Source organism: Saccopteryx leptura, chromosome 6 (assembly GCF_036850995.1).
Source record: "Saccopteryx leptura isolate mSacLep1 chromosome 6, mSacLep1_pri_phased_curated, whole genome shotgun sequence".
In the NCBI taxonomy this organism is placed as follows: Eukaryota; Metazoa; Chordata; class Mammalia; order Chiroptera; family Emballonuridae; genus Saccopteryx; species Saccopteryx leptura.
Genome location: NC_089508.1, coordinates 63,631,177 through 63,654,001, shown reverse-complemented (window position 1 = coordinate 63,654,001; position 22,825 = coordinate 63,631,177). Strand labels below are relative to the sequence as shown.

Genomic DNA, 22,825 nt, shown 5'->3' with positions numbered 1-22,825 from the left:
AAGTAACGGCTGTTCTTGAGTTGCTGTTGCTGCCTCTTCCCCATCCTCCTTTTCCCGGTCCTTCTCCTTCCCCTCTCCCTCCTCCTCCATAACCGGCATTAACACAGCTCAGAGGGGACGAGGCCTCTGTATCATGAGGAACTCGGCTCTCTCAGGCCTTGTTCTCTCAGAGTCTAGAAACTGCTTACCATGTATGGGCTCTTGGCAGCTTTTCAGGCGTACCCCATTGTTCAACCGTGAAAGACTGTGGTCCATTTGAGCCTATCAGGAAGAAGAAGAGTTGCGTTGGTTCCATTTACTCTTTACAGGAAACCCTACGTGTTTCACAATTCTCTTTTTCTACTGTAGACCTTAAACATACAGAGAACTTAGTTTCTTTAAACTCAAATGAAATGAAGGCTGTCCTGTGCTCAATGGCTTTATTATCCAGCCATGAAATGAGGGCTCCTCTCCCACCCAACCACTCTGGCCCTGCAGAGGGCTGCCCATCCCATGGGCCTTTGCTGTTTCCTAGCCCTGAACTTCTGTTTTCTGTACATCGCCTCCTTCGTCGGTAAGTACACAGAGACAATGAGCAGTTTCCTTCTTTTTTGTGTCCCACTAAAAATAGCTTTAATTTTTCTGATTATAAAATCTTACTGCAAAAAAACTCAAGTAATTGAGAAAAATACAGTGAAGATTATAAAAATCATCTCAAATTCCACTATTAAATCTGAGTAAACATCCCATCATGAATCTTTTGTGCATATGCATATTAGTAGAAGATTATGTGCACACGATCATGTTATACATGCTACATTTTTCTTTTATTATGGACATTTCTAGGAACTCTTTTTATCCATGTGGTGTTTTCATTTAGTTCTTCCTCCTCCAATTCCAAACATCCTCCAACCACCCAGGTAATCAATGCTGACAGCCCAACGTGTAACCTGCCATACTTTTTTCCACGTCTTGTTTTCTCACAAAGTATTACTTTTCACACATCACCCATCACAATTATGTTCACAGTTCAAACTTCAGTACTTTGGTCATTTGTTTTCCATAACATGAAGTCTTATCTATTTCCCTGCCACTTGATTCTCTCACGTAAACCAGCCACTGGGAAAACTTCCTCGAAGTCAACTGATATAAACTGAACATACTCCTTGTTGGCTAGATAATACTGCAATGTAATATTAATATTTTGAAGCGACTTCTTCTTTTGTAAATACAAAAGAATGTGAATTTAGATTTTTTAAGACGAACAACACTGGCTCTGAGTGGGATATTTCCCCCAAATATCAGTTTGTGAAATCAGGGGCTGGTTGTGGGCCAGGAGGCACAGAAGAGGGAAGTGGAGGCAGCGATGAAAAGGGACGTGTGCCGGGATGTTTCTATGGAACGGCGACCGCCTAGGAGAAGAGACCAGAAAAGGAGTCAGGTGAAACCACCAGAAAGACAAGTGTTAGGAAATCCAATTAGGCAAGGAATGAGCACACTGGCAAGCGGCCAAGCTCCTGTTCTCATCCCTCTCACTGTGAGTTTTATTCCAGGGGAGGCGGCGGCTGCTTGGCAGGTTCTGCAAACAAATATGCATGACGCTTACCGAGGAGACCAGGTTTGCCGAGGACACGGGTTAGCAAGCCCGTCAGGTAGCAACAGCCGCTTCCTATATGCCTGAAAAAGTCAGCTTAGCAACTACCTAGGCAGCAGTCCCTGACTTCTACTTCCCAGAACAATTCTCGTCTTCTCTGTTGCCCTGAGTAGGGCTCCACTCTTAGCAGGACTTTCTCTGAATGATCTGTTCTTCTTGGTATCTTTAAAAGCAAGTAAACGTCATTCCAATAAAAAGTATGTTAACTGATATGAGACAAGTTGCTGTGCTCTACATCAGAAACAGTACTTTATTTTTACACAGTCTGTCCCTCGAGCTATGAGGTAAATAGACCAGAAACTAGTGTGATAGGATATACAGAATTCCACTCTATGGAAAACTTAATTAATAGTAACTATTCTGAATAGCAAGAGACCTGTGCGTTTTCAGTCCCCGTCCTGCCATTTCCCACAAGGCTGGGAACTAGTAGCCTAATGAGACTCTCCACTCTCCCCCGCTCCCCAGGATTCCGCGATCAAATAAGTTTTGGGAAATCTGCTTGTGTTTTCCATAGTAAAGGATCGGAACAAGTCCCAAAGAAAGCCGTTTCACTTGTTCAGTCCAGTATGTCCTCACATGTACTCTATCGTTGACACGCTTTGTGTGTTGTTGTACATACACTTACTCACAGTCTGTGGGGACTAACTTCCCAAGCTTGCCCTAACCTCTCACACTACAAGCAGTGCATTTTCTGTAATGGAGTGAGAACTTTAAAATTCAAGACTGGAAAGTAACTCAGATAATATCACGTTTCCAGTTTTATCCTTTGCTGTCTGATTAGAAGGTGTACATACATTTTGGCCTAGATACTTCAGTGTATCTAATGATATCATTTTTTTAAAAATCTTTTTTTTTAAATTAAGCTAACTAAATGGCGGTATAAATGGAAGAGCCCCTGAAGACTAATCAGTCATGAAAGAGACAACTGGCACATCGCTCCCTTTTTACACGACGTACGGGAAACCCTTACCATATAGTTCAGCAAATCCATTCATGGGCACACGAGACGTGCCAGTGACAAATTGAAGTAATCGTATTCTTTTTTCTGAATCCATCATTAAAACAGCCTGAGTAAGATAAAACAGCATTTAGCAATATCGTTAAAAAACAGGTAACAAAACTACCCTGAAAAATATGGGATCAGACGCTAGAGCATTAATGATCACTTCGTCAATCTGCATGCTTCTTGTATTAAATTGGTATTTATGGGTGGTTTAAAAGGTTCTTGAAAACTTCATTTCCAAGGTTCCCAGGTAACTCTTTAGAATGAGATTATAGCCTAATAAAGTGACAACACTTTCTTCTCAGATGAGACATGGTTTTCAAAAACTTATATTCATTGATATTATTGAGTGGCACACACAATTCTCCGTAAGACTGAAAATCACATTTAAAGGAGCCATGGAGGAGTCCTAGAGAACACACTGCAGGTTATTACAAATTCACTTGAAGAGTCCCTAGTTTAGCAAAAAACTAAGTGCCTCTTTTAGCTGTCACTGCCATTTACTATATTATGAACACTTTATGTATTTATGTATAAACATGGATAGAGGTTGGGACCATAACCAAGATGTATACAGTACGAAATCAAAGATGATCTTTGCTGGGCTCTTTTTTTTGTCTTACCTATAAGAGAAGTTAACTAGTGTAGTTAAATATGATCGACTCTATCATAATTTATGGAAAGAAGGAGCTTTCGATTACCTTCCAAAACCATTGGATGACTTGATGATTGACGCTGTAGCCATTTTTATACTTTGTGTGTTCTCTCCAGTCGTTTACATCGACGTCTCCCAATCCACACATAAGAAGCTATACAATTAGATTTGCAAACGGTAGGTGAGAAAAGGAATGAGCACGAAAGTCTTGTTTTAAAATAAAAATAATATTTCTTACCTCTAGTTCATTTTCATCAAAAATCTTGATGAGATCCTGTGGTATTAGTTCAAAAAATCCCTAGAAGAAAGAAAGTACTTTAAAACTTGGTTAGCAGGGTCGAGGGACAATCCTTTCCTTCAGCTCCTGGGTGCTATTGGAGAAATGCCACATCTGCTTAGACTCCTACCATTACCCATGCCTGGGCTCTCAAGTCAACTGAAGTTTCAACATTGGCAAGAAACTATACGTGTCTCTCACTGACTCCTTAAATTCCTTAAAGTGGCAGTTTCAAAGCTTCTCCATACTCCGCAAACCTCCTCTTCCTCCATGTCACCCCATCTTTTTTTTTTTTTTTGTATTTTTCCAAAGCTGGAAACGGGGAGGCAGTCAGACAGACTCCCCGCATGTGCCCGACCAGGATCAACTCGGCATGCCCATCAGGGGGTGATGCTCTGCCCATCTGGGGCATTGCTCTGTCACAACCAGAGCCATTCTCGCGCCTGAGGCAGAGGCCATGGAGCCATCCTCAGCGCCCGGGCCAACTTGGCTCCAATGGAGCCTTGGCTGTGGGAGGGGAAGAGAGAGACAGAGAGGAAGGAGAGGAGGAGGGGTGGAGAAGCAGATGGGTGCTTCTCCTGTGTGCCCTGGCTGGGAATCGAACCCAGGACTCCTGCACGCCAGGCCGACGCTCTAGCATTGAGCCAACCAGCCAGGGCCCGTGTCACCCCATCTTTATAGGAGACAATTTCTACTTGAGAAAGACAATAGGGACAATCATGCAGGATGCAATTCACTGAACTCTCTACGTCCCCATGTGCCCACCAGTGCCAGCGTCCATCATGCCCTCCTCCTACTGCAGTGGAGAGGTACTGCCCCCTCCCTACGCCTCCCCTGCCTCCTCAAGGTCATCTCACTACACCCCCTTCTCCTCATTAGCTCACCCTTTAGGCATTTAGATTCGTTCCAGCCATATCTACCTTAAAAACAAAGGAGCAAACACCTTTCTTCTGTTCACAGCCAAGTTCTTGACAGTGTCACGTGTTACGGAATCTACTGGTTCGCCTCCTGTCTGTCATCCCTTGACCCACTGCCCCCTGAGCTCCGTGCCACTGCTTCCCTGCAGCTGTCCTGGCAGAGGCAAAAGCAACTCTGCGGCTAAATCTAACAAACACTTTCTAGTTCCATGTCTCCTTAGACTCTTCTGCAGTGTCTTGTTGAAAACACCCTTGTTCTTGAACCTTTGTCTGCTGTTGGTGGGTTTACTCTTGCTCTGTCAGCCTTTGCTCATTTCCTCTGAAGTCCTCTTTTTTATTGTCCATCCTTTCAAGTTGCTGTTCCCAGGTTCCCGCGTGGGGCCATCAGCTTCCACCTTCCTGTTCCTTTGAATTTCCATCTTATCTGGTCCACAGCCCCCCTACACATTCACAGATGGCTCCCAAATCTGTACTGCCACCCGAGTTACCTATCCTTTAGATCGCCTTCTGCTGTGGATCTCCCCTCCTGACAACCATTCAATGCACACCCAGCTCTCCTCCGAGCACCACTATCTTGGTACCTAATCCATTCTTCACCTGGATTACTGTAGCTCTTCCCTAACTAGCCTTCCCCTCCTCTGATTCATTACATATCACTCCTGGAATGATCTAAAATGTACATTGCATCTTTTTCTTTCTTTCGTTTTTTTTTGGGGGGGGGTTTGTGTGTTTTTTTTTGGGGGGGGACAGAGAAATAGAAACAGATAGAGGGACAGACAGGAACAGACAGAAAGGGAGAGAGATGAAAAGCATCAAGTCTTCATTGCGGCACCTTAGTCGTTCACTGATAGCTTTCTAATATGTGCCTTCACCAGGAGGTGCTGCATGGGCCAGTGACCCTTTGCTCAAGCCAGTGGCCTTGGGCTTAAAGCCAGCAACTTGTGCTCAAGCTGGTGACCCCGTGCTCAAGCCAGATGAACCCACGCTCAAGCCGGCGAACTCGGGGTTTTGAACCTGGGTCTTCCGCATCCCAGTCTGAAGCTCTATCCACTGTGCCACTGCCTAGTCAGGCATACATTGCATCTTTTTTTTTTTAAATTATATTTTATTTATTTATTTTAGAGACAGGTGAGAGAGAGAAAGAGCGAAGGGGGGAGGAGAGAAGCAGGAAGCATCAACTCCCACACGTGCCTTGACCAGGCAAGCTCGGGGCCCTGAACCAGCGACCTCAGAGTCCCAGGTCAACACTCTATCCACTGCGCCACCACAGGTCAGGCATACATTGTATCTTGATGTCACCTTCCTTCCCCTCACTGGACTTCAGAGGGAGCTAACAAACAGGTCCATCATAATGTGATTTTTAGCCAGGTCTCCAGGCTTCGTTTTATCTTTTGCATCCTCCTTTCCAGGAGAGAAATTGCTGTGTGCTCTGTACTGTGTGCACGGTCTGTCTCACTGCCAGACTTCACACGTGCTGCTCCCTCTGCTTAGCACTGCACCTCCTCATCTCAGGGGCTGGCCGACTCCTCCAGTCCCTCCCTGTCCCTCCTGCACCCTCCCTGCTCTGCTTTCTTCTCTCCTTCATGCCTCCCTAGCACTTCAGGTTTGCTTCCGTCCATTCCACGATTTAGACTCTCTGCTCCCTGAGAGTAGCACCTATGTCTTTTGGCCTCATATAGCACCGGACACATAGTCAGTGCTCAATATTGGATAAATGAAAAAGTATGTGATAAATACTTAACTGAAGGTTTTAAATTAGCTTAAGAATTGAGTGCCCTGAAAACAAGTCGAAATGTCTATCAATTGAAGGAAGTTTAAAATAACTTACAGATTTATACTATAAAAAAAATGCAGCCACAAAAGAAAGGTAGCTATATATCTTTGACATGATAAGATCTCCTATAAATATTTGATGAGAAGAAAACAAGTCACAAACCAACATGTATAGTGTGATCTCATTTAGGAAAAGAAACAGGCCTGGCCTGTGGTGGCGCAGTGGATGAAGCACCGACCTGGAACGCTGAGATCTCCGGTTTGAAACCCTGGGCTTGCCTGGCCAAGGCACACATGGGAGTTGATGTTTCCTGCTACCCCCACCCCGATTCACTCTTTTTCTCCCCTATCTAAAATGAATTTTTAAAAAAAGAGAGAAAAGAAACAAATGGTATATTCTACTATCCCTACAGCAACCCCCCGACTAGCCTTTTCTTGTTCCTTTGTTGACTGAGGTTACTTAAGGTGAAAGGTGTGGGGCTGGGAAGCTAAGGGGGTGTGACAGATGTGAAGGGTTTATTGCACTGACCTCTTGAATGATTGAGGTTTTTTTTAATAGTTTTATTTTTTTTATTTTTCAGAGACAGAGAGAGACTCAGAGAGAGGGATAGACAAGGACAGACAGACAGGAATGGAGAGAGATGAGAAGCATCAATCATTAGTTTTTCGTTGTGACACCTTAGTTGTTCATTGACTGCTTTCTCATATGTGCCTTGACCGTGGTCCTTAAGCAGACCAAGTAACCCCTTGCTCAAGCCAGCGACCTTGGGCCCAAGCTGGTGAGCTTTGCTCAAACCAGATGAGCCCGCGCTCAAGCTGGCGACCTTGGGGTCTCAAACCTGGGTCCTCTGCATCCCAGTCCAATGCTCTATCCACTGTGCCACTGCCTGGTCAGGCTTGAATGATTGAGTTTTAACAGTAAACAACTATTCATTTAATATTGTTTTAATATACAAATGTAATAAAGTTGGTTTTAAAAAGTAAGTCACATACTAAGTTTTCTCTGATGTGATAAGTCCCAATACTTCAAACTTATGGGTTGTACTTTGAAATTACAGAAGAGCAAACAAAAGAAGATGCATACCTCTTTAAAAGCAGCCATTTGCTTCTGGATTCGATTCACAAATCGCCACTGAATTACAAGACTAAAAGAAATAAAATATTCTGTCTTTTTATATAAATCAAGAAAAAAATCTAAGATATATTTATTCTTGTTAAAAACAAACAAAAAGAAACATTAGCTAAGCCCAAGTTAAATACTGAATTTGAGTATTATCCAAGGGTAACACAGCATTGTTAAAGAAAGAGGTAAAGCACATGGAGGCTCTAGCTGTCTTCCTGGAAGGAAGTACAAAGTTATTTCCAGTAAAGTATTTACTAAATATGGTAAAATACTAACAAAATACTTACTAAATATATTCCTTTTTGTTCTTATTGGTGACAACTATTTCTGATCCACCAATTTTCAACTCATGTTGATGTGTCTAAAAGCAAGCATGATACCTTGATATATCATTGTAGTGAAAAAATACAGTATACATATTATAGTTATACCAGACACTATAAATTAAATCCATTCAGAAGCTAAGAAGATTGAAAATATTAGTTTTATTAAAATAAACATAAATGAGTCAAATATCAAAGCAAGCAGAAATTCTTGCCGAGAGACAGGCTTTGTTACTGGAAAATAAACTTAAAAATAGAGCACAGAAATGTTTTGAGTATATACATTATTTAACATCTAAACATATTACATTTGTTTCATAATTCATGTATAATTGTAATTAATCAAAATTTACAAACCTGTCCAAAAAGTTCTTCATCTATGACAAACCTGAGGTCCAGCTCTGTTGGATCATTTTCAAGAATCCACCTTAGTGAATTGTAATATTCACTATCCTAGATGGGAAAAGTTACATATTTTAAAATTTGTATGCATATAAAAAGAAGACATCTGAACCTGCAAAGAAAGTATAATGAGAGTATGAATGAATAAGCCAAAGATGAAAAGGTCATTGGACATCTTTTACACACACACATGCACACACATCTATCTCTAAAGAGATAGATGACTAGTAAGCGTGAGAGTAAATATGTCTAAATCAATAGAATGGTGACTGCTTAAAATTTATCTGTGTAGAAGCAATGGAGGTAGGAATTTTATAATCCAGTTAAAAAGTCAATAAAGTAGTTTTCAGATGAATTAATTTCCATGTTTACCCAGAAGCACCTAGCACCTTTCTCCTAGGGCCTGTGAGACTGTGTGTGAAATGCTTAAGTGGCTATAAGGGGGCTGTTATTTATTCCTGGCCCACGTTAAATAAAAACCTCAAATCCAGAACCTCAATTAGCCAACTCAAGTAACTATAATCTTATGGTTTGTAAAGAATTATACTGTTCGCACTGATATTGTGTCACTGAAAGGGGATAAAAAATGAACCCGGTACCAAGGAAGAGGTCTTGGAATCCATGTATATACACAGTGTTTGAGGCTGGTCAGTATGGGCTATAGTCAGGGATTTAATCCTTAGGTTTCTGTTTCTTTGGAGTGGCCCAATGCCAAGGCCTTGTCTTTGAACTGCTAGTTTGAAAACATATGCTCTTCATCATAAATGCTCACAATTCAAATACTGATGTGAAAAATACATAAAAATGTTGTTTTGCATATTGAAGTAGTAGTTAGGGAGAAGTTTACTGATAGATGGACCTTTATTTGAAATGCATCAGAAACATGAAATGGATTGATAGATAGAGGTGAACAGGTATGTGATAAGTAAGTATAGATAAAAAGCCAGTTGTGAAATGTGAGTAGTGCATACACACATGTCTACTGTAAAATTTTTTATTTTTTATTTAATTTTTTAAAATTTGTCTGAGGTTAGAAATGGGGAGGCAGTCAGACAGACTCCCACATGCGCCCAACCGGGATCCACCCGGCACGCCCACCAGGGGGCGATGCTCTGCCCATCTGTGGTGTCGCTCTGCCGCAATCAGAGCCATTCTAGCGCCTGAGGCAGAGGCCACAGAGCCATCCTCAGCGCCTGGGCAAACTTTGCTCCAATGGAGCCTTGGCTGCAGGAGGGGAAGAGAGAGACAGAGAGGAAGGAGAGGGGGAGTGGTGGAGAAGCAGATGGGCGCTCCTCCTGTGTGCCCTGGCTGGGAATTGAACCAGGGACTCCTGCACGCCAGGCCGACGCTCTACCACTGAGCCAACTGGCCAGGGCCTAAAATTTTTTATTTAATATACCATATTTCCCCATGTACATGATGCTCCCATGTATAAGACTCACCTTAATTTTGGGGCCAGAAATTTGAAAAAAAAATGTATTACATAAAGTTATTAAACTCAAGTTTTATTCATCATAAAATTCATACAACTCCTCATCACCGTCAAAACTCCCATCTATTAGCTTGTCCCCATCTGTGTCTGATTATGAATCACTGTCTTCATAGATCACCTGTCCTTAGTTCCATCTATGGCATTTGAAATGCCACAACTGCTGGATAAGACGCACCCAGTTCTTAGACCCCAAATTTGTCAAGAAAGAGTGCGTCTTACACATGGGGGAAATACAGTATGTTAAAAGTTTTTCATAATAAAATGGTGGGCAAAATGTTCATCTGTATTTTAGAACAGTATAGTCTATCATTTCTTCAGCATTAAAAGTTATTCTGCTGTTAAACTGAACGTTAAAACCGCACATTTAAAATATTCCGTTGCCTATTACATTATAGCCTCTCTCTATGGTAAGTGAGTAGAAAGGACATACCACTGACTCCATATCCTGAAGTGTTATTGGCTTGTGTAGCATCATCTTGTAGAACGGGCGGATGAAAAAACCTTGCAAAAAACCCAAATATATTGAAAATGATTATCAAGTGAAAGAAATCAGGTAATTGCATGATAAGGACATTATATAATTATCTAGAATTACATTATAATATAAGAATTATAATGACATATAAGAAAGTTTTAAGCTTAACACTAACCATCCAACAATTTGCCATGATAAACTGCCATTCCAGCTACCCGGCCAATAAACTTGAAGTAAGAGAGGTGATCTTCATTACACAATCCAGAATTTGGATTTATCTGGAGGGTATAATTATCCCTGCAAAGACAACCACATTTAAATGCTCCTCTCTGTATTTCACATAAAAATTTTAATATGACAAATAATTGTAAATGATCTCCCTCTTTTTAGAGTTGTTTACCTCTATCAGAACCATATTAGACCACTGGTTTTAATGGTTTTTTAAAACAGTAATTTCTGTGAAAAGGTAGAAACAACCTGAATGTTCATTGAAAGATGAACGGAGAAACAAAATATGGTATACAGTATAATGGGATATTATTTTGCCTTCAAGAGGAAGAAAATTCTGACACATTCTACAATATGGATGAATCTTGAGAACATTATGCTAACGAAAAAAGTCAGTTACAAAAAGACAACATTGTATGGTTCCACTTATACGAGGAGCCCAAAGTTGTCAAATTCATAGAGACAGAAAGTAAAATGGTGGCTGTCGAGAACTGGGGGAGTTAGTGTTTTATGGGTAGAGAGTTTCAGTTTGGGAAACTTCTGGAGTTGGATGGTTATACAATAATATGAAAACACTTAATGCCACTGAACTGTACACTCATTTTAAATGTTTATTTTATTGATTTTAGAGAGAAAAAGGAAGAGAGCAGGAAACAGGAACATCTGTTCCTGTATGTGCCCTGACTGGGGATTGAAGCAGCAACCTCTGTGCTTTGGGACAATGCTCTACCCCAGTGGTCCTCAACCCCTGGGTCGCGGACCGGTACTGGTCCGTGGGCCATTTGGTACCGGTCCGCAGAGAAAGAATAAATAACTTACATTATTTCTGTTTTATTTATATTTAAGTCTGAATGATGTTTTATTTTAAAAAAATGACCAGATTCCTTCTGTTACATCCGTCTAAGACTCACTCTTGATGCTTGTCTTGGTCACGTGATACATTTATCCATCCCACCCTAAAGGCCAGTCCGTGAAAATATTTTCTGACATTAAACCGGTCCGTGGCCCAAAAAAAGTTGGGGACCACTGCTCTACCCAACTGACCTATCTGGCTAGGGTTGCACACTTATTTTAAAATGGTCAAAATGGTAACTTTTATGTTAAGTGTATTTTACCATAATAAAAACAGTCATTTTTGAAACAATTCTACTCTTCCTCTTGGCACATTGTAATGTACATTTTCCTTGTATCATGCAACTCTGTGACTTTCAAAACATTGGTTGCTTTTTCTGTATACGCTCATTGTAAAAGTGCTTACGTAGCAGAATATTCAAACAACCCATAATAAGGGTTAAACATTTCCTTTGAGATGAGAAAGAACCATTCTCTGGCGACTCCTCCGTAATCTAATCCTTTTTCACCATCAAACTCAATCCACAGTCGAGCCTTGAGGAAGTCTGCTCTCTTGACACCCATAATTCTTCTGTAGGAGTCCTCAAGAACAGTTGCACGGCGAAGTTTCATTTCTAACTTGTTTGGAATGTCATTCTGAAAACCCAGAGAAGAGAGACTTCTGGTTTAAATCAATTCAACATGATGGCAAATTTCTCTCTCATGAAAGTTATAAAATTCATTGTATTCTACTGTGCCCAAGACCCTTTTTCAGGAAAAACTTTACTAGAAACACTGCCTCTCTTTCCTCTATGGTATGATAGAATTCACGCATATGCTCTATTCATTTAACATAGACTTCTGATTTTTATATCTGAATAAGCTACTGATGGGGGCAGTAATGCTCAGGTGAGCATTTTGTGTAGTCCTTTGTGTATTAGATTCCAATGAAGACCCGCCTGTGATTTAGAATCTAGCAGCTGCCTGCTACTTGTTGCCTGCCTATCAGTACAGGCTTTCTCGACATCCACCTTCCCTCCTTGCAGCCTATCATGCTTTGCTCGTTAATAGGTGCTAACAGTTGCAGATTGTCCTATAATGTTAATGGGTTAACTTAGCTACTATTATTAGCTCCATTTTCCGGATGAAGAAACTGAAGACAGAAGTTAAAGAAAGGCTTAGTTCCCAAGCCTCTGTGATGCCCTACAAGGATAAGGCAGAGGAAAAGATTACAGAGAGCTCAAGGCTTTGTAGCATTGGTTTTTAATATTTTTATCTCTGTCTTGGTGTGTGTCCAGATATGGACTTTATTTTTTACATCATGCCAGGGACTTTTTGGCAAACTGAGGATTCAGATCCGTAGCCTCTCGCCCTGGCCTTTTCAGCCTCTCCTGGAATGATGCCTTGTCTCTTAAACTTTATGTTTTTATCTCTTTACATGCTTTTGTTGCTTTCCACATAATTTCCTCACAAATTTTCTTTCTTAATCACCAATATATGTCACAATGGTGAAGAACATAGACTTTGGGGCCCTGGCCGGTTTGCTCCGTGGTAGAGTGTCCACCCAGCATGTAGATGTCCCAGGTTCAATTCCTAGTCAGGGTACACAGGAGAAATGACCATCTGCTTCTTCCCCCTTCTCTCTTTCTTTCTCTCTCCCTCTCCTGCAACATGGCTCAATTGGTTCGAGCAAGATGGCCTCAGGTGCTGAGGATGGCTTTGTGGCCTCTGCCTCAGGTGCTAAAAAAAAAAAAAAAAAAAAAAAAAAAAAAAAAAATACATATAGCTCTATTGCTGAGCAATGAAACAACGGCCCCAGATTAGCAGAGCATCACTGCCTAGTGGGATCCAGGTTGGGGCACATGCGAGAGTCTGTCTTTGCCTTCCCTCCTCTCACTAAAAAAAAAAGAAAGAAAGAAAAAAAAAGAACATGGACTTTGGAGCTTTGCCATTAGTAGCCATGGGACTTGATCGCATTATTTAATCTCTCCTTGCCTCTGTTTCCTCACCTGTAAAATGTAGTAACAGTCTCTTCCTGACATTAAAGAGCGTCCCAGACAAGAAAAAGCTAAAGGAGTTTATCACCATCAAAACCAGTATTACATGAAATGTTAAAGGGTCTTGAAAAAGAAGAACAAGAAGAAGAAGAAAAAGAAGATAAAAAATATGAACAACAAAATGGCAATAAATACATATCTATCAACAACCGAATCTAACAAATAAACGAACAAGCAGAACAGACACAGACTCATTGACACAGTGAACATTTTGGACAGTTGCCAGATGGGAGCGGCCTTGGGGGGACTGGGTAAAAAAGGTGAAGGGATTAAGAAGTACAAATTGATAGTTACAGAATAGTCACAGGGATGTACAATACAGCATAGGAATATAGTTAATAATATTCTAATAACTACATATGGTGCCAGATGGAAATAAGATTTATCAGGATGATGCTCACTTAGTAAGTTATATAATGTCCAAACACTGGGTATACACCTGAAACAAATATAACAGTATATGTCAACTGTAATAAAAAAAATAAAAATGGTTAAAAAAACTTTTCCCAGAAATATTCAGGTTTAACTGATGATGTCCTGGGCCAATTTTAGAAAGGGATGTTTTTCTAGGAATTCGTCTAAATTGGTGATTTCAAATAAGTTTTCAAATCTAAACGTTAATAGTAGTTTTTCCTTTTCTCTTATATGTTAATCGCTGAGGTCAATGTCATTTGCGTCCTCTTTCATTTAGGAGTTGTGCTTTCAGTGTTTTTATTCTTTATGAGATGTCTATTTTTCTGCACAAAATAATTTAAAACAGCTTTAATTTCACAATTTTAAAACTTCTTTCATTTATTATTGCTTTTTAAAATTCTTAAGCTTCCATTTTAAATGATTTAGGTATATGCTGGTTTTTTTTTTCTAATTTATAAATTGGGTGTTGAATTCATTACTGTTACCATCTTTAGGCAGAGTGTAAGGCTATGATCCATAAATATGTTTTGATTTAATTCTATTGTCCATTATTATTTAGTTCCATGAATTTCCAAACCCCATTATGATTTAATATTCTCATGCATTATCAAAAGTACTTTTATTTATTAAAGAAAAAGTCCCTTCCTTATAGAGATATTGCAGAGATTACATGAATAATACATGTAAATTGCTAAGAATGCCCGGTATGTAATGAGAACTCAATAAATATAACGGCTTTCATTATAATTTTGTGAACTGTTTATAAAAGCCTTGTTTCATAGCTCCTGCTGTCTGGAAGACATCAACAATTAGATATCATAACATCATTTATAAGTGTTCACAGTGACAAATGGAGAAGTTAGTTCTTTTCTTCTACCACCATGTTTTCATTAAGACTGAAAATATTTACTAGACAAGTAAATCAACAGATTAAACATCCCAAAGAATTTTAAGAAGTAGAAAACAAAGTTCCTGAGCAATTTTAACACAGTTATTATTGAAGATGAGTTTTAAAAGTTGGTAATAATACTTTAGGATTTTAGTTAGACATAAGATATTTGCACCAAACAACTATTACTCTTCATTTTTGTTAAATTTTGGATGAAAAAATCTGTGGTAGCAGACCCACCATTTTGAATCTGAAAAAGTAGGCTGAAAAGTGTAACCCAATAGAGCCACCTAGTGGTAGTATTCCTAAACTGCAGGGAAAGGGGAAAAGGATGAGCAAATTAAAAGGGCATTAAAAAAATGGTCATCACTAACAGAAAGAAATGAAATATTGGATATAGGTATATAATGAGTTTAGTTCCAAACATATTGAATTGAATTTGTGGTGATGGAAAAAAGTGTAGTGAACATATGGTTAAGTAGAAGGAGACAGGCAACAAAAATACTGTTCCAACCACAGCTGTATTTTCAAATTATGCAGAGATACATTATATTTGAAGCTTTGGAGAACGAATGACTCTCACTGGAAAACAATGGTCAAAGCAGAAAAGGAATACAGAGAGTCATCCTACACAGCTAAACACTAGGCCAGGAGATAATCTCCTGAACTATTCTTGCTCAGATTCTACAAAGCCCAAGCCCCGGAAACCCCAGAAGGAAACTACGTTAGAATTCTTTAAAAGCAATCTTTTAAAATTAGTTTTCTAGATTACAGGATATTTTGAAATATAAAGACATCAAATAATTGTGGTCTATAATGATATATCAAAAAATAAGCATTCTTTCCCTTTAAGAAACTATACAAAGTTGTTACAAATAAAGAACAAATTCTCTATTACTTTTTTCTCTTTCTCTTTCTTTTTTGGATCACCTTCATCCATTTTAAAATGTATTTTCCATTACTTTTGGTGTATATAATATTCATTCCTAAGAAGTCATTATAAGTCTCACTAACCTGCTTCTTCAACTTTCTTCGGAAGAACTCGTACTTTCTTTTGTAATCCCTGGAGTAGGGCACTGCCTTAAGATGAAAATGGAAAAATAAAGGTTTAGATTATTTTACTTTAGAACAATTTTAAAAGTTCCAATCTGGGTATTTTATGAACATAAGTTAAAGGCATTAAAAGAGGCTATTTGGAAAGAAAAGTTTAGTTCAAAGAAAAACAAATATAAAACTTAAAAAGTTTAATATCTTTGTTTAAGATAAAATTATATTCAGCAATTTCTATGGCTGTAATTTTGTCATTCAATATTCTTGAAATGCAGCATGCCAGAAAACAGGAAATTTCTTCCAAGTACAGAAATATTAGAAATGAAAATTTCCATTTCTAAAGAGACTTTCAAAGTGATTTCTCCATTAAGAGAACAATTTGAAAAATGTACTTTTTCCTTGAACTTTGAGGAGCTGCCTTTTTTATCCATTATTTAAAAGACTAAACATGGAGATTAAAGAGCAATCTAAAAGAACTGTTTCTTCAATTTTACTTATTTTTGTGAATTAAAAAAATGAAAATATGAAAAACTAAAAATGGAAAAAGTAGCCATATAACAGAGGATAATGATTTTCATATCATTAACCTGACTCAAGAGTAGTATAAGCATCATACATGGCTATGTTTATACTTAAATATGTGTGTCATATATATAACTTATATCTTCTATATACAATAATTTCTAACAAAAAGTTCCAGACACAAGCCTGGAGTGAAAAGGCACTGTCCACGTCCTTACCTATACACTGGCTCCTCTCTGATCTGCTGGCCTGACAATATATATATATTCTTAAGACAACGGCAAGAAGCAGTGTGAGCACAACACCCACTGCTTTAGCATTCTGACTGTCTGGCTCACCGGTCTCCCAAGGCTATTGTGTAGAAGAAGAATAATGACTTTACAGGACGGAAGTGGGGATGGTATCAGTGGAGAGAACTGAGAACATGCTCTCCTTTCCATGCCTACAGGTTCATGCCCTTAACCAATCACCCTTGAAAAGACAGGTGAGAGAACAATGCTATCAGAACATACTCATACAAAGAGACTTACTGGTCCAGTTATTGCTACATTCTGCAACCGAGGATCTTCCCATTGTGTTCTTTTTATATCTGGAGAGAGAGAGATGAAAAACAAATGTTCCTTGTTCTTATGCACAAAATTTAATATTATGAAAATAATGTAATGAAAAATCACATTGTACATACTGTGATTTATATAGAAGATTCTTCCATCTGTATGAGTTCTTTCTTCCCATCCTGGCTATAATGAATATATTTCAATTATTTTAGAAAAGGTTTTTCGATGTATGGGTAGAGAAACAACATTGGTTATATGATTAATTTTTTTTTAAGTGAGAGAGAAGGGGAGATAGAGAGACAGACTTCTGCATGCATCCTGACCAGGATCCATCCAGCAACCCCCATCTGGGGTCAATGCTTGAATCAACTGAGCTATCCTCAGTGCCTGAGGCCAACACTTGGACCAATCAAGCCACTAGCTATGAGAGGGTAAGAGAGAGAGAAGGGGGAGAGAGAGGGTAAAAAAAATATGGCTGCTTCTCATGTGTGTCCTGACCAGGGATCGAATCCCGGACGTTGGTACACCAGGCCAATGCTCTATCCACTGAGCCAACTGGCCAGGGCTTATATGGTTAATTTAATTTGCATATTTCATTCTTAGTAGAAGGCATCAATACTTTAATAATAATATTACTTATAAGTATTAAAGAACTATTACATTCCAAAATACAAACTGTTTGAGATAGTGAAGTTAGATTGGTAGCATCTCTATAAACTTACAGGTAAAGGCCCCAGGTCATTGGAAGAATCAAGTGATGGCTTTCCTCTTGGATGAGCTGAAATTTTCAGTCTTGGATCTTCCTTTTTTGGTAGAGCAAATGAAGAAAACAAGAAACACACAAATTTTAAAATCATGAAAGTCAATCTGTTACTGTTTTCTAATATCAATGATATCTAAACTATTCTTTGATTTCATTTGCTTAATCTGTAAAATAATAGTTAATCTATGTAAAATACAGCATTCAGTTCTGAGCTCAGAGTAGGATCTGTGTTAGCTCATCATCTCTTTCACAGAAACCACTTGGAGTATTTTGTTCCACTCCTTATGTATTGTGTTACTACACAGGACTCTTCCCTCAATAAAAACTGGTGAGAGAGTGGCAGATCACATGTTATTTATGAGGCCCTGAACATGCTTTTTGGCATCTATTTGTTAAAGTGTTGATTTATTAATATTTTTGAAAGATAGGATAAGCTCAAGTAGGTTACTAAAGTCAAATTACTGAAAAAGAACAAAATTCAATTTATTTTAATTAATTTATACATATTATTTTAGTATTCTATTTTATTTATTTATTTTTTAAGTGAGAGGAGGTGAGATAGTGAGACAGATTCCCACATGCATCCCAACTGGGATCCACCCGGCAACCCCTATCTGGGGCTGATGCTCAAATCAACTGAGCTGTTTTTAGTGCGTGAAGCTGATGCGCTTGGACCAACTGAACCATCCTCAGTGCCTGGACCACTGCTCAAATCAATCAGGCCACTGGTTGTGGGAGGGGAAGAAAGAGAGAAGGGGGAGAGAGATGGGGGAGAGAAGCAGATGGTTGCTTCTCTTCTGTGCCCTGACTGGGAATCAGATCCAGGACATGCATACACCAGGTCGATGCACTATCCACTGTGCCAACTGGTCAGGGCCTATTTTAATATTTTATTAGACTTACTAAATTATTTTAGGTTTTTAAAGTACATTAGTCTTTTCAATAAATTAATCAAATCTAGTCATCTGCTGCTGATTTTCAGTAATTTTTCTATTAGTGGTCAATCAACTGCTTAACAACTTTAAGCCTTGTCTTAAAAAAATATTTTACTAAGCTTCAAGTTTTTTGATATTAAATAAGGTATGAATTTGCACGTATTTTGGAACTAAATAGCCTCACATATAGGTAAGGATTATTACTAAATATCTTCCTAAGCACTTATGACTAATAAGTTAAAAAGTGAATACAGAAGGGGGCCATTGGCTCAGTGGTAGAGCGTCAGCCTGGTGTGTGGATATCCCAGGTTCAATTCCCAGTCAGGACACACGGGAGAAGCAACCATCTGCTTCTCCACCCCTCCCCCTTCTCTCTCTCTCTCTCTCTCCTGCTCCCACAGCCAAGGCTCCACTGGAGCAAGTTGACCTGGGGACTAAGGATGGCACCATGGCCTCACCTCAGGTACTAAAATGGCTCCAGTTGCAATGGAGCAGTGCCCCAGATGGGCAGAGCATCGCCCCCTAGTTGGCTTGCCGGGTGGATCCTAGTCAGGCACATGTGGGAGTCTGTCTCTCTGCCTCCCCGCTTCTCACTTAAGGAAAATACACACACACAAAAATTGAATATAGGAAGCAAATGTATCTACATGACAATCCCCTCAAATATTAAAAATAGTCATAGACTTATCTTGAATAGAAATAAAACCCTTTCGAATTCAACACATCTTTAAATGAATACTAGGAAATGTAGGTTATACTAATGTACACTTAAAGATTACAAAGAACTAAACAGAAAAAATTATTATTATTGTTGTTATAAATTTAAACTGGAGAGTATTAAAGTTACCCAGGTGGTGGTTTTGGTGTTGTGGTCAATAAAGAAAGGCCTCCCATTTGGTGCATGACGGACTTCCCAGCCTTTCGGAAGGAATCTTTGCTCCGTTTCAGATGGCTGAGTCACCTGCTGTGCAGAACCATTTGTGGGGACCTGTGGTTGAGAGCTTGCAGAAGAACTCTGGCTTGATGGCAGCTGACTTGTCTCCACTGTGGCCTAGCACATTAATTAAATCATGTTGTAATGTTTTACAGAGAATACACACACAGCTGTGGTTAAAAGGTAATAACCTGCAGACAGAATATATACTTATAAATAAACCTAAACATTGGAGGCTCATTTTTTTAATAACCTGTTTTGTCAGACTTTGTTTTTAAAAGTTTATAATTACTCAGCTAATTCTTAGCAGTAAAATGCTGGTTAACAAATGGGTTGTTGGTGCACGTGACTGAGGAAGCTAGGTGAACTGGCCTGTGCCCTCGCTGCAAGGGAAACCACAGTGCCAACTGAGGAGGTTGTCTTTGCTCACCCCAAAGACTCACAGAATGGGGAACTCTCCAAACAGAGGCGGGTTCCAATGCTGAACAGACAAAATGAATGGCAAATATCTACTACAGAAATGAATGGTTGAAATGTGAAATAATTGATGAAATATTAGGCAGTAGTTAAAAGAAATACACTGGATTTATCTATATATAAAACAACAAGAATAGGGTTTAAAACAATGTTGAGCAAAAAACAATGTATAATTATGCAATATAACATCATTGCAAAATTTGAAACACATGACATGAACAATATTTGAATTGTTTAGCTATCTCTGTAAGAATAGAATATAGACTAGAAGAATATCCAATAAAGTCATGAAGGAGGTTCCCTCTGAGGCATGGGACCAAAAGTGTTTGGCTAAAAGAAACTTTGTTTTATCAGTAAAATTTTATTTATTATTTTTATTATTTTAGTAGAGGAGAAGCAATAGTAAGAGAATCTCCCGCATGTTCTCCAACCAGGATCCACCCAGCAATCCCCATCTGGGGCCAATGCTCAAACCTGTTGAGCCACTGGCTGTGGGAGGAGAAGAGGGAGAGAAGGGGGAGAGGGAGGGAAAGAGAAGCAGATGGTCACTTCTCTTGTGTGCCCTGACTGGGAATTGAATGTGGGATGTCCATATGCCGGGCCAATGCTCAATCCACTGAGCCAACTGGCCAGGGTCAAAATTTTATTTTTAAAAATAAAATGTCTAGAAATGAATACAGTAATTTGTTAATGATGGTAAATTCTGGGTGTAAAGAAAATGAGTATTGCTATATTATTTTCTGTACTTTTTATGTTAAAACATTTCTCCATAAGAGAAATGATGATAAGATAAAATAAATATTTTCCTAAACATATACAAGGAAATATTACAAAAGCACTCACTATTGTCGAAGACAAAATGTCATCCACACAATTTTCTTTAATAAATACAAACCATTGAGACTACCTTTTAACTAAATAATGGTCTTAACCATTCAAATTACAAATTACTCAATTGGCTAGACCATTTTACTTTGTCCTTTTATTTCCAGTTGGACTTGTTTTACATAACGACAAGTGGTATTTCACGCATATCAGAGATCCACAGGAAATAGTAGACAATTAGTATAAATGTAAGAAAATAATTAGAACATGCTAGAAGCATCCAGTATATACCACAGAATGATATAATAGCTTCCATAGAAATATAATGGTTTCAGTTTTAAAAGAAAACAAGTAAATGGACAGACTGTAGGGTACCTGTACAGTGGGCTTTGTCCATGTAGTAGTTCTGGAATTATGATCTACATAATATGATCTTCCTCTTTCATCTTGTTTTTCTTCCCAACCTGGTGGTAATCCAGATGAAGTAGGCAAAAGCTAAAGTGAAGAGTAGTGGGAGAATTAAGTATTACTAAAAAAAAAAATCTTTTAAAAGGACCACATCCTTTTTTCACTGCTAGTTCTTTTTAAAATAAAAATATTTTGCCTGACCTTTGGTGGTGCAGTGAATAAAGCATCGACCTGAAACGCTGAGGTAGCTAGTTCAAAATCCTGGGCTTGCCCAGTCAAGGCACATACAAGAAGCAACTACAAGTTGATGCTTTCCACCCCTCCCTTCCCCCATCTTTCTTCTCTCTCCAAAATCAATAAATAAAATAAAATAAAAAATTAGACAAAAAGAGCCCAATCAGGTGGTGGTGCAGTGGATAGAGAGTCGGACTGGGATGCAGAGGACCCAGGTTCCAATCCCTAAGGTCGTCAGCTTGAGCGCAGGCTCATCCAGCTTGAGCACAGCCTCACCAGCTTGAGCATGGGATCATAGGCATGACCCCATGGTGGCTGGCTTGACCTCAAAGGTCACTGGCTTGAGCAAAGGGTTACTCGCTCTGCTGTAGCCCTGGTCAAGGCACATATGAGAAAGCAGTCAATGAACAACTAAGGTACTGCAACCAAGAATTGATGCTTCTCATCTCTCTCTCTTCCTGTCTCTCCCTATCTGTCCCTTTCTCTCTTTGTCTCTGTCACACAAAAAAATTAGAAAAAAGAAAACGTTTTAAATCATACTTTGAAGTGTACAAAATAAAGTATAAAATAATTCACTTAAAACAGACAATAATGATGAGGATAGTAACCCTAAGAAAATATGATCCAAGATGACTGGAGTAGGTGGAAGCTGCACTCACCTTTTCCCATGACCACATCAAAATTACAACTAAATTACTGAATAATAAATCTGAACAACCATCTGAAGGCTAGCTGAACAGAAGTGTCATAACTAAGGATTTACAGAAGAAGCCATGTAAGACTGGTGGGAGGGGCAGAGAAGTGAAAGAGGTTAGACCTGTACTCACATACAGTGGTTGAGACAAAATAGACTTGAAAACAAAGGTTATAATAATAAAGAAGGACATTGCACAATGATAGAAGGATCAATCAAAAAAGAGAATATAATCCTTGCAAACATTTATACACCCAACAAAGGAACATCTAAATATATAAAGCAAATACTGATGGACATAAAGGAAGAAACCAACAGTAAAACAATCATATTGGGAAACTAAACATCCAATTGACATCAATGAATAGATCTTCCAGATAGAAAATCAACAAAGGAATAGTGGCCTTAAATGACAAACTAGAGACCCTGTCCAGTTGGCTCAGTGGTAGAGAGTTGGCCTGGCATGTGGGAGTCCCGGGTTTGAGTCCCAGCCAGGGCACATGGGAGAAGCACCCATCTGCTTCTCCACCCCTCCCCCTCTCCTTCCTCTCTGTCTCTCTTTTCCCCTCCCGCAGCCAAGGCTCCATTGGAGCAAAGTTGGCCCGGGCACTGAGGATGGCTCCATGGCCTCCGCCTCAGGCGCTAGAATGGCTCTGGATGCAACAGAGCAACGCCCCAGATGGGCAGAGCATCGCCCCCTGGTGGGCATGCCGGGTGGATCCCAATCGGGGGCATGCGGGAGTCTGTCTGACTGCCTCCCCATTTCCAGCTTCAGAAAAAATACAAAAAAAGAAAATGACACACTAGACTAGATGGATTTAATTGAAATCTTCAGAGCAGAATGTATAATCTTTTCAAGTGCACATGAAACATTTTCTAGAATAGACCACATGTTAAGACATAAAATAAGTCTCAATAAATTTAAGAAGACTGA

The 22,825-nt window shown here is 39.2% G+C and overlaps 1 protein-coding gene across 7 annotated transcripts in view; it reads right to left on the bottom strand.

Annotated features, from left to right (window-relative positions):
• The window catches only part of NEDD4 (NEDD4 E3 ubiquitin protein ligase), a 147,067-nt gene that overhangs the window by 3,281 nt on the left and 120,961 nt on the right, over positions 1–22,825 (bottom strand). For all 7 annotated transcript variants that reach the window (XM_066388574.1, XM_066388575.1, XM_066388573.1 and 4 more), the window contains 16 exons: positions 20,931–21,050; positions 19,167–19,370; positions 17,344–17,424; positions 16,750–16,804; positions 16,595–16,653; positions 15,507–15,572; positions 11,560–11,789; positions 10,249–10,370; positions 10,029–10,099; positions 8,062–8,157; positions 7,669–7,742; positions 7,343–7,403; positions 3,530–3,589; positions 3,338–3,445; positions 2,604–2,700; positions 189–261 (listed from right to left, as the gene is read on the bottom strand). In XM_066388574.1, the coding sequence (XP_066244671.1) occupies positions 189–261; positions 2,604–2,700; positions 3,338–3,445; positions 3,530–3,589; positions 7,343–7,403; positions 7,669–7,742; positions 8,062–8,157; positions 10,029–10,099; positions 10,249–10,370; positions 11,560–11,789; positions 15,507–15,572; positions 16,595–16,653; positions 16,750–16,804; positions 17,344–17,424; positions 19,167–19,370; positions 20,931–21,050 (1,577 nt within the window). The remainder of the gene's footprint in view (positions 1–188; positions 262–2,603; positions 2,701–3,337; positions 3,446–3,529; positions 3,590–7,342; positions 7,404–7,668; positions 7,743–8,061; positions 8,158–10,028; positions 10,100–10,248; positions 10,371–11,559; positions 11,790–15,506; positions 15,573–16,594; positions 16,654–16,749; positions 16,805–17,343; positions 17,425–19,166; positions 19,371–20,930; positions 21,051–22,825) is intronic.